The 12,803-nt window shown below is 38.2% G+C and overlaps 1 protein-coding gene across 2 annotated transcripts in view; it reads left to right on the top strand.

The window, feature by feature from the left end:
* FAM13A (family with sequence similarity 13 member A) overlaps positions 1-12,803 on the top strand; it is a 139,266-nt gene that overhangs the window by 22,766 nt on the left and 103,697 nt on the right. For both annotated transcript variants that reach the window (XM_063310395.1, XM_063310396.1), the window contains 2 exons: positions 1,476-1,626; positions 6,348-6,428. In XM_063310395.1, coding sequence (XP_063166465.1) covers positions 1,476-1,626; positions 6,348-6,428 — 232 coding nt within the window. The remainder of the gene's footprint in view (positions 1-1,475; positions 1,627-6,347; positions 6,429-12,803) is intronic.

Genomic DNA, 12,803 nt, shown 5'->3' on the forward strand with positions numbered 1-12,803 from the left:
ATATAATTCTTTTAGCCACCCCCATGTTTGATACAATCATAATTCCTTATAAACAGTCAAATTCCAAAGCTTTGGTATATAATTCAACATTACATCAACATCTTTAACATTTAAAGATTTCCCCATAAATCTGCTTATATACTGTACATTAATACACTATCCCAAAACGATACTAAATAATCACATGACAATATGATATGGTCAATTCGCCCTCAAATTTTTTACACCACCGACATAAAAAAAAATCTGATGTAGAAAGGCATAAATGACAAGGATTATCATGCAAAGAAGGAAGTAGGTTGGTGAAGGATAAAGCACTTCGTTTTTTATTTCTACTCTAAGCTTAGTCAAAAAGCCAATTTCTGCCAACTGAGCAAGCTCACTGAACCTCAGTGGACTTCTCTGAAAGGCTGTTGTAAATGTCCTGTGACCTGAACAATGTTTACCATGCAAACAGACTGATCGATTAAGTGTTATCAAGTCAGTGTCAACTTTTAGTAACCATATAAACTGACCTTCTCTAGTATGTTCTGTCACAAATCTGGCCCTTCAGATTCTCAAATGGTATACCCATTGCTGCTGTAATCAAGTCCATCCACCTTCTTCCATCTTTCCCAGCAATAAAGCCTTCTTGGACCTTTACATAATATGACCAGAATATGATAACTTGATCCTGGTCATTTGTGCCTCAAGTAAGAACTTGGATTGATTTCTTCTATGATCCATCTGTTTTGTTTTCCTTAATGTTCATGGTATTTTCAAGAATCTTCTCCAGTGAAATTCAAAAGCATCAATAACATTTCTATCCTGCTTCAAAGTTCAACTTTCATTTCAGTAGAGTATGACAGGGAAAACATTGCCCGGACAATTTGGAACTTTGTAGGAATAGATGTATCATAACATCTGAATGTCTTTTGCAAGGTCTTCATTGATACCCTACCAAGTATTTCCTGACTGCTAGTTCCTTTACAGTAAATAGTTGGTCCTAAAAGGCAGAACCTATCCACCACTTCAGTGCTCTCATTGTCAATGCTAAGGCTGGTTCCTACACTTGTTGTCATTAGTTTTGTCTTCTTTATGTTTAATCTGAGTCCCATTTTTCATTGCGCTCCATGACTTTCATTAATAGACTTGCAGATCATTTGCATTTTTAGTTATCTGAGTATATGATATGATATTTAGTGCGTGTCCTAAAATTGAAAGTGATTAAGATAAATCCATCACAATAGTACACTCAACTGCACTTGAAGATCATTTGAACCCTATTAACTTTCTCTCCTTTTTAATATCAGATCCAAGAACAAATCAGGTTCAGACCAAGCCCTCTTGTTTTGTGCTCCCTGGGGCATTTTGTGTTCCTAGGTGACCTATTTGACTGGCATAGACTTGCCTCATTTCAGGTCATTAGAAAAGCAAATACAGCGCTTGATGTTTTCAACTTGCTTTATGTATTGATTGCTTTATTTATTTTTCAGTGTCTCGCCTGGCTTTGAAGGTATGAAGGAGCAGGAAATCTGTAACAAAATCATGGTCCACATGCTGGAAAACTACAGTCCTTTATTTGAATGGGAGCACCAGAAGAAGGAAGGAAGATGCAAGGAGTCACCAAAAATTATATTGGTGAAAGTGAGTGTTTGAAAGCTGAGTTGTGCTTTTGGACTGTTTCCCCCACTGTGACTGTACACAAGGTCAGTTTAGTAAGTGTCAGGGTAACATGGCCAAGAGTGTGAACTCTGGCCCTTGCGAAGAAAGGGGACTTGGGACTTTAATTTTTTAATTGATCAAAACTGTACATTACTCACCTCACTGTGTAGCTTTTTTTTGCAACACAGCATGCATGTGTGTGCGTGTGTGTGCACGCGTGCATATGCGTATCTGCATCCAGGGGCCTATATGGTAATCGGAACGCAGCTACAGGAAGAAACAAATCAAAGAAAGGGAAGAAAAACAGTGCAAAGCAGTTGTTTTATTGATCGACCATTACCTGATTTGTTGTTGCTGCTGTTGCTGCTCCCAAACATCACTGACTTTCTTCCAGGAAGAGAATATGTATCAACTGTCCCCTTCCCCTTTAGTAAGAAAACTGGGCTAAAATTCTGAGCAGGGAGTAGTGCAAAAGAAAAGGGTTAAAAACATAATGGGAGTGCTATCCTCAAAGGAGTAATAGCATGCCATATTACAGCTGAAACCAAGGTGTTGAATGCTGATTGTTTGGTTCTGAGTCTAATGAGAACTTGAAAGCCAGGACAAAAATACCACAGCTACAGCCAGATAGCTTCTCTCCTCAGCTTTGGCAGTGGGGGTCTTGCTAAATTTCCCCCCTGCGCTCTCTCAGTTCTTCAGGCCATACTCTTTAGCCCACCAACCAACATTAAATTCTGCACCAAATGCTCCCTTTGGCAACTCAGCTCCAGCCCTTGTAAGAACGGAATCTGATATCAGAAGACTGTAACTGTTTTGGCCTGTGCTACCCCAGTGATTTAGGAGCTGATGTCTAGTTATTCAACAGTGCTAAACTTGGATCTCCTAATAGAGCATGCAGATTCCCTGAAACCTTTCTATTTGGGCAGATTTCCCTATAACTTTAAATTCTCAATTCTACTTAAATACTAATAGGAATAGATGATTCACAGTCATCCATCTCCAAAATCATTTTGTTTTCCTCCTTTCCCTTCTCCACTTCTATTCCATTTGTTATTAGGTCTGGATTAACCTGTAGCCTAAGTGCAGTCTTAAAACAGACCAGGGTTACCAGATTACCAAAAAATATGTGTAAACATAGATGCAATTTATTGTTGTTGTTGCTGCTGCTGCTGTTGTTATTTAGTACTTAACATAATGCAGTTCAGTTGTGTACCAAACAGTGTCTTTCATCTTTATGAGTGCTAGTCAGCCTGAGATTCTGATCATCATTTAAGTAGAATAGGAAGCCTTGGAAAATAAGATGTGTCCTTGAATGATGTTATGTTCAAATGAAAGCCAGCAGCCATGCAACACTTGCAGTATGTTCACTTGGCCAAAAAAGTTATTTTTGGCTTTTTAGCATTTGCGATAATGATGTGAAACAATTTGCTTCTTGCTCTCACTTATGTAGCAAACTATCTTAGGGACTGTTTTGTAAATCAAGAGACAAATGTACATAAATACATGGATTATGGGAGAAAGGGATCACTTGACACTTTTTTTTTTGCCTCTCTTTAAGCTTTTGTTTTTCTTCTTGCTGTTTATAAATTGGTGGAGAGCTAGAAGCCTGGTGAGGGGAGCGTATAAATTTGGGAAGGAAATGTTTGATCAGGGAGAATGCACACTAATTTGCTGGCATTCTTGGTTAGTTAGCCCATCACCTGATCTTTGATTGGTGGCACTATAGCCGTGGAACACAAGAAGGACCATAAAAAGAAAAGGGTAAAGTCATACATTCTTTGTTTGATTCTTAAATAAGCAGACCTTTTGAAAGTGACAGAAAAGTCATTAAATAAAACACTGCACAGATAGTCCAGTTTTTGGAACTCTCGTAGATTTTTTTATGTAAATCTAGCTCTGGAATATATACATTGATAAAAAACATTTGACACAAGAATACATTACTTAACAATCTGGGAGAGAAGATGGTGTTACTTCAGGTTGTCTGCTCATAAATATATGTCCAACATAAGACATTAATAAGTAAATATTAGATTAGGAAATGCTGAAACCCCTTCAGCATTCTGAAATAGATAGCATGGAGTCTTTTTATTTATGCATAGTTGAGATAGTCCTGTTAAGCAATCACTTTTCCTGTTTTGAAATAGAAACATGTTAGTTATTTGAAATTGTATCTTTTAATACGATTTTTGTGTGTTAACCTGTAATAAGCTTGTGTTTTAGTTAAGAGGTGTGAGAAAGACATTTAATGATAGCTGTTGTGCATAAGACCCCAGTTAAATCTCCAGAGAAGTTTTGCAATATACTTCAAAAATTCTAAGTGTGTGTGGTAACGGTTACAGTAATGGTTTAACTATAACAGAGGCATACAAACAAGATTGTTTAATAGAGAGCAGTTGCTCACATTTTGTCTGAGTTGGTTGGATTAAGGAAGAGAGCAAATGAACCTGGTTTAGTGCACATGTTACATTTTCCACCATGTTGTGCCAAAATCTTATGTCTGTAGCATGTTTTCCCCCCTTTGCGTTGCTGGTAAAAGCATTTACCATAAGGCAATTGGTCACTGTCTGGTAATAACTCCTTCCCTGTCAAACATAATGTATTCCAGCCATTAATTTAACTAAGAAAACTCCAGGTCATGTTTTGAGTTGATGCAAGAAATACCATCTAATCACTGAGTGCATTCACCCATGAGGCTAAATTAAACTTTTCAACCAAAATGGTTGAAGAAGCCTGGTTCACATATAATACTAAGCCATAATAATTGGGCTTCAGGGCAGTGTTAAGCCTAAACATAAACCATTTATAATATTATGAGTACTGATGGTGAGCAGGAGGGGGCCCCTATCCAGGGGGGAAAACGCATGCATTTTATACACATTATATTTTATATTTATTTATTGATGTTGATATATAGAGAGTAATGATATTATTATGATTTTATCAAATTTTAAACTGTTTTATTGTGAACCTCCCAGAGTCCCCCATATGAGGGAGATGGGCGCTGATAAAAATATGATAAATACAGTACAATACGGCTTAGGGTTATGAACAAACCTGGTCTTTGAATTGGCTGTCTCCTCTATCATTGGGGGAACAGACTAAACATAAGTGGTATATGGTAGAGCTGGGCATGTTTAGGCATTATTAACCAAACTTTGATTAGTTTCTTTCCAAGAGAACATTTTATTGTCACAGATCATTTAGTATTTCATTGAGAAGATGGATATTTAAAAAAAAGAAGAGCAAAAAAAACCATTGGGGTATTCTTCACTGGTGAGGTTAAAATACACTCTCTTCTAGGTGAAAGTTTATGAGCTGCTGCTGCCTTTCCCTTTAGTATCCTGTAGAGCTGCCAAGTAGAGAGAGACTATTTTATGGCAGACAACTCAGTGTCACCATTTTGACATGTCTTTTTAATGATACTGCAGCTCTAAATAACTTCCCCCTATTATTTTTTTATTGTTTATATGCCATCAGTTTTGTTTGTTTATACAATTTATAGGCTGCCCAACTCCCAGCAATTGTGGGTATCTTACAGTTAAAAATAGGGGAGGGGGGAGTCTAAAAGAAATCATAAGCCGCCTGAATGAAAAGTAAACAAACAAACAAATCAACTACTGATGACCACATAAATAGACCTTCCCCAGATGATCTGTCCCCAACCTGGCCCTTCAGGTCTTCACCCATTGCTGCTGTAATCCATCCACCTTGCTGCTGGTCATCCTCGCTTTCCTTCTACTCTTCCCAACATTATTGACTTCACATAATGGGTCCAAAATATGGTAATTTGAGCATGGTCATTTGTGCCTTGGGTGAGAATTCTGGATTGATTGAGTTTATGATTCCTTCGTTTGTTTTGATATTCTCAGGAGTCTTCTTCAAAACCAAAGTTCAAAACCATAGATATTTTTTTCCTGCTTCAGAATTCAATTTTTACTTTCATAGAGTATTACAAGAAAATCATTTTCTGCATGATTCTGATCTTTATAAGTATAGCTATATGTCAGATAGGTCTGAATATCTTTCCAGAGTACAAACTGGTTTTTTTCTTTATTGATAACATCGGGGAGAGCACTGTTAAACTGTAGCTAAGTTCTGATACCACACAAGACTCTACCACAGATGGATAATGATCTGAGCTTCCATGTACCAAAGAAGCAAGTGATGGTTCCACACTGTTTCTCTGTTTTGGTCTTTAAGTCCTGCTGGTACCCAGCCTTGTAAATTCTTTCCCTCGTGATGGTGCTGTAGTGGATGAACCATTTTTTCTTCCATAGTTAACCCATCAGAATATCACAATGTAATGTTTTACAAACCTAATGCTAGCCCCTTTCCCGCAAACCCAGAAAACCTTCCAAATCTTACAAGAAGCCACAACATTACAAACTACCTGAAATGTTGTCTACTGCTTGAACACGGTTAATATAAATACTGGCCTGCTACTAAGCTTGGACTTCCTATCACTGCTTTTGATGAAGTACATCAAAAATGCCGGACACAGGGCTTTGTTTTTAGGTGTTTCTTTTTAGTCAATCCAGTTGTGATAAAGAAATCATTCATAACACAAATGGAAGAACACATTTCAATATATACCTTTGTTTGAAACTCAACTGTATGTCAAGTGAAACAGTAGTCTGTTCTTGATTCAGGATGTATGTGCAGACATATTTTTATTAACTGCTTTTGATGTTTCCTGATAGGAGGCTAGTTGCAAGCCAACCCCGCCAATCATGCTGACCAGTCTTGAGACAGAAACACCAAAGCCAAAGCCAAGAACAAAGGTACAGAAAAATGAACATATTAATCTTTTCTGCAGCTGCTTTTCATTTTTCTTTTATCTGCGTTGGGGTCTCTTGTTCGCGGGATTAGGACCTGTTGTTTTAAAATGCATCAGATTTGGGAGGCCTGGGGAGAAATTGTGAGATTTAGCCATACTAAATACTAGAGTATCTTGAAGCTTCCACTGGTACAGAATGCAGTGGCGCAAGCAGCTGTGTGTGCTTCCAGAACAACACATGTTACACCTCTGCTCTGTGAGCTGCATTGTCTGCCAGTTTGTTTCCGGGACCCATTCAAGGTGCTGGCTTTAATCTTTAAAGCCCTTCACGGCAGGGGGCTGGGTTATCTGAGGAACCACCTCTCCCCGATTAAATCATCCCGTCCATTAGATCTGGCAGAGAGGGCATGCTGCAAGCACCATCCGCCAGGGACAACTTTACAAGACAAGTGTGAAGTTCTCTGCTTACGAAACAAAGTATAGGATGAGGGATGCTTGGCTTGTTAATGGTATATGTGAAAAAGACCCTGATTGCAAACTGAATATAAGCCAGTGGTGTGATGTGATTGTAAAAAAAGGCAATCACTTTTTTTTAGGGGGCATCAATAGAAGTTTAGCTTCCAAATCACAGAAGTGATAGCTCCCCTTTATTCTGCATTAGGCAGATAAGAATGGGGTCCATTCCACACATCACATTTTTAGAAGGATTCAGGCAAATTGGAACAGATTTAGAGAAGGACAGTGAGAATAAACGGAAGACTAAAAGCTAAGTCTTGGGGAGCAAAATTGAAGGAGTTGGGCAAGTTTAGCCTTTTGAAGGTAACCCTGAGAGGGGATATAACAGCACTCTGCAAATACCTGAAAGAAGATGTAATGGTATGTGGGAACAACCTTGGGAGACAGGAGGGAGAGCTGCAGATGGCATGGGACAGTGGTCAGTTAAGAGGCAGCTGAGCCTTCAGAAGGAATGGGGACGTGGCAAATGTCTCAGAAGGACCCTCCCTAGTTTCTTGGACTGTAAAGGTGAGGGCGGAAAGATGTACTTTCAGACTTGCAACATTCTGTTAATGTAAACTTACAATAAAGATAGAGCTAGTATTCCTGAGTGCTTCTTGTCTGGACTACTACTCAGGGCTGACAGAATATAACATAAAAGGTCAAGACTTGTACTCCATTGTTCCCCAAAGCAGGATACAGAATCACTGAGTTTCCTTAAAGGCAGATTCCAGTTGAATGTTAAGAAAAACATCCTAAGGGTCAAGCAGTTCAACAGTAGAATCAAACATGCGGGAGGGGGAGGGGGAATTTTGCTCTTCCCTTCAGTGTTTGTGCTCAGGGGGCAGCCAAACAGCCATCCGTCATGGATGCTTTAATTTGGCTTCCTGCACTGAGTTTGGATTAAGTGATCCAAATGCCTTCTTCCAACTCTAGGATTATATGCCTTATTTTGTGATTCAGCTAGTTCCTGCTCTTCTTTTGTGGATTGCTTCAGAGTAAATACATAATTGAACGCCTGTTTCTTAAATAATCAGAGAAACAATGAAGGTTTCTTAGAAGTGATCCCATCTAGGTTTTGTTCTGTAAACACACACTTGCCAGGTTTCAGCACATATACACAATGCTTTGTCAAAACACCAAGAGATTTTAGCCATGCCACCCTTGCATCGAGGTTTGGGAGCTGAATTTAATTTTGGCATCAATGCTTTATTGACCCACCCATCACAAATACATACATAACTCCGTGTTCATTAGTTCTGCTCTCCACTGTGCTGTTCTCAGTGTCTGTTCCCAGGGGCACTTGAACTGAAAGCTCTTGAATGTATAAGAACAGGCATAATAAAAAGATAGGGGCGTTCTTCCTACATATAGATGTTGTCATCATCTTTGAATCCAGTGAATTTGGAATTACCACAAACTAGACATTTGCCTTACAAGAGAGAAGGGAATGTCCTCCTCTAAAATTTGTCCCATCAGCTAAGGAGCAGTTTGAAGGAAATTAACAAACTAGCCTTGAAATATTGCTGATGTCTTCTGTTCAAACTCAGAATGGGAAAACTCAGCTTTTGGGTGGAGCAGATTGTTTAAATCCTTGGTGGCACTTCCTTCACACACCTAATTTGTCAGAAATCTGATTTGCTCTAATTTCAGGTTGCAGGATTTGTTGTACCTATTTTTGAACAGACTTGCTGACTTTTCTTTTTGCATCAATTTTAAATGCTACCATTAAGTATGATTTTACATAGCATCAAACACAAACAATTAAATTATCTAGTTTTGTAGGAACATTTAGATTTGATTTGTTAGACATACAGCCTGGCTTTTTTCCAGAAGCTTAAGAAAGCTTTCAAAAAGATCTCTGTTCATTTTATCATGGAAATGGGTTGGGGTGAAAGACAGTGACTGGCCAAACTTGGTGCAGGAGGACAGCCGTGTTAGTCTACAGCAGGCAGAATTCAGAAGGAGTCTGGGAGCACTTTTTTGACTAGCACATTTTATTAAAATGTGATTTTAATAAAATTTGTTAGTTGGAAAAGGTGCTACCAGACTCCTTCAGATTTTTGAATAACTGAAAGTCATCCATGAGCTTCCATGGTTAAGAATAAACTTGAACCTCATCTCCTCAATTCTAGCCCATTACATGCCTCACTGCATATTTTTGACTGCTGATGATTCCTGATTATACTCTTTCATTTTTATTTTGGGTTAAATTGAAGTTTACAGGTTTTTCTAGTAACATTGGCTGAGTCCATCAAAAAAACTTAAGCCATCATCTGGTTTGTTTGGTTTGGGCTTTTTAACCATTCTGTTTTGGGGCTTATCATTTATGGCTTAGTATGTGAACCCAATCAATTGCCCTTCAGTCAGTAAACACCAGATCAGCAAATCATGGAAGTGCAACTTGTGAATCCAGACATATTTTATTTTGATTATAATTGTTCAATTTTCTTATGTTTCATGGGCCATTTTGGATACTTTGGGGAAAAGTGATGGCATACATCATTGGCTTCATCAGGATTTCACATGTGTTATATATGCTGGATTCTTCCAGTTGCTTCTGCATTTAGAAATAATTTCATTTCTCCTATCTCCTCTTCCCCAAATAATGATAACAGAATCCTTTTAAGTCAAGATCTCCTGTTTAAAAATTGCATCCAGTAATAGCTGAAGGGACACAAATGGATATGGGGTAAAAGCTGAATGTGATATTAACTATGTAGCTAAGAGTAGAAATATGGCTATGCTTTAATGGGTCAGTCTTTAAAAGGTTTTTCTCTGTCTTTGGATATATAATGTAATGCAAAGGCTTTGGGGGAGAAAATAGACCTGTATCTTCAGCCATATCAGTTTTTTCATATATGCTTTGTAGCTAGCGTTTAGAGAGGGAGATGGTTGGATCAACTTGGAAGGGTTGGGACTTGCCAGTCCAAAACTGGGTTTTGGGTGTGTGTGTGTTTTGTTTTGTTTGTTCATTTGTTTTTTGGAAATTGTACTGCAGGGAGGGAAGAGTAAGCCCTTCACCTGGTTTGTAGCCTGTTGTATGACTAAGGTATGAGTGGGACTTTCTCTTGGCTCTTTGCCAGCTAGAACAAAAGCAGCTTTTCTTCAACAGCTCTCACTATTAACCTTTATTTTGTTTATCAAAGCAAAAGTTCATTTCCTCTGTTAGCAGGGGTGTCTGCTCCTTCTTCTAAGTAATTGGTAGAAGACAATTGTTCTTTTGATTGGATATGCTGGAGGAAGAAGTCTGTCAGCAGTGGGAAAGGTAGTCTATTTGCCCTGCAATTTCTGTTCTCACACGGTCAGGGCAGAGCCAAGAATTGTATAGGTCTCAAGTCTGACCCAAGTTAACTTTTTCTCCAGATGTTGGAATTGGCCAGCATTGTTCTTTTCCTTAATCTGTTCCTGCTGCTCTGCTTGTTTTAGGTCAGAGTACACAACATTTATTGGGCCAAGGGTCATCCTAGACTTTGAATGCCATGTTGGGAATCTTATAGCAAATGGAAGAAAGAAGCCACATTAGAAAATTTGAAAAAGGGAGAGAAGGAGGAAAATTAAAATAATGAACAATTATATATTGATAGTACTTTAAACTGTATATCTCTTACATTTAAATATGCATTCTGACATACATGCAGTATGTATATGTGTGCGTGCATACAGATACATAGTGATCTCCATCTTCTGACATCCCAGCTGATTCACAGGTTTAAGACAGGATTCTCCCAAACTATTCTGTCTTGAACATACTCACTGTCTTCACACAACAAGCATGTATGTATGTATGTATGTAAATGTATACACACATACACAGGTCTCCTGTGCAGAGGAGATGGTAGGATGAGGTAGAGGTTGCTGGTAGCAATGTGGGGGTTTGTTGCTAATTGGGGAAAAGATCTTGGGGATGTAGGAGGCCATACCTGATTAAGATTAAGATCTTAATGTAGAACTGAGGATAGTGGGAGAAAGGGAATAGGAAAATAGCATGAATCCTGTAGGCATTAACTCACAGGTACTCTTTTAGGCAGAAATACACTTCCAGATACACATTAGTACAGATAGAACAAGATGGAAATAACTAAGATCAATCCATAATATTAAAAAGGATCCTGATTTCTCTCAAAAGAGAAACAATTGAGAAGAGAATGCTATTCTTTTCTCCATGATGAAAGCATAACCTGGAATACCCAACTGCTATTGAGAAATTTGAGACTTGAAGCCCTTGTTCCAGTTCCCAATAGCAAAAGACATTCTTCTTAGAACTGAGATCAACCAGGACCTTGCCAAGAGCATCTCTGGGGTAAGGAGAGGGAAGAGGCAGCTACGTATTATAAGAGCTCAGTCTGATAGTAAAATGGTCTTTTCGATGTTTGGGACACTCAAAAAAATCTTGATTTCAATGAGGGATCCGTGTTCTATCTTCAGAACCATACCAAGAATCTTTCCAGTAATCAATGAACAGCACCATTTTTTTTTCTATGAATAGCAGAAGTAGTAAACAATTTACAAGTAGTGTAAACTGTAAACTGGTATGAATACTTGGGTAATATTCAAGTGGTATAGAAATACAGGAAGTATATAAATGCAGCAAATAAAGCCATTTCATAATTTGTAAAAATAAATGTATAGGCTGGGTTTGACTCCTAATTGTTTTCTTAGTCACAGAAGAATGGTCTTCTGTGATACTTTTCAGGTTCCCAGACTAGCCTATAACCCCAGGTTTTCCTAGTGTTTCCCATCCAAGAACTAACTAGAGGTGATCCTGCTTAGCTTTTTCAAAGCCAATCAAGGTCAAGCAGGTGCTGAAATCTGCAATGTCATAATTTATACTAGTATGAAAATTCTGTACTTGTTCTCCTTTGTAAATCCTTCAGCATCGAAAACTGTTGTATAATATTGACTGTGACTCTTGGTCTCTATGTGTTGTTTTCGTGGGAAAGATTATGAAAACAGAAATTGATGTGTTCGTTTCCTTAAATAACCTTTATTGTAAGTCTAAACAAAATGAAGTTAGATATTAAACTATATTGTAGAAGTTCACAATCGTGAGATCTTTAGTACAGGTAGCAAGGCTTATAAAAGAACACAACTCCTTCCTAATCTCATCAGATTGTTAAACTTTCACACATTAGCAGTTCTAAGGTTGGCTTGTTTGTGTTTCTGAATACAGCAATTTCTTTTAGAAACACAAGCAAGCCATTTTTACCAGGTTAGCATTATTAAGTCTCATGACCAATTTTCCTTTTATAGAAGTACGGGTTGATAACTTGCCACCTTCAAATCAGTTCTGTTCCATTGCCAAATAGCTCTTAGCAGAAAGTTCCCACACCTTTGGGGTCTGGTGGACATTTTTGGAATGTTGACGTCTGGATTGTCTGGCAAAATACCTGCTGGGAGTTTGGGTACTCACCACATGGCATGCTACCCACACAAAGCACTAATTGATCAAAATGCTACCCACCATCTTCTCTACTCACCACCTTTTTGCAGGATATTCTCTCCTGTCCATATTTATTGTTTCCTTTTGTTCAAAAAGATGGGCACATTGAAAAAGAAATGAGCAGTCGTGGTGTATCATTTTTATTTTCTGAGAACTTAGTGGGCTCATTTGGCAGTCAGAGAGCTTGTTGGAAATGAAAATGATGCTGGAGTTGGCACTTTGCTTTGTAGTACATCAGCTTCCATTTTGTTTAATTATAAGAAAAAGAGTATCTGGCAAAGTTGAGAATCTGGTGGATACCAAGTAAAAACTTACCTAGGAACTGACAGTATTAAATTGATGGGCATCGTATTAAGGTTCTCAATTTTAGAGGGAAATACCTGCTAATGTTGAGGCAAAATATATTTCCTTGTATTTGGTTCTAGTCCTGCCCTTTGGAGC

This window comes from Candoia aspera, chromosome 8 (genome assembly GCF_035149785.1).
Source record: "Candoia aspera isolate rCanAsp1 chromosome 8, rCanAsp1.hap2, whole genome shotgun sequence".
Classification (NCBI taxonomy): Eukaryota; Metazoa; Chordata; class Lepidosauria; order Squamata; family Boidae; genus Candoia; species Candoia aspera.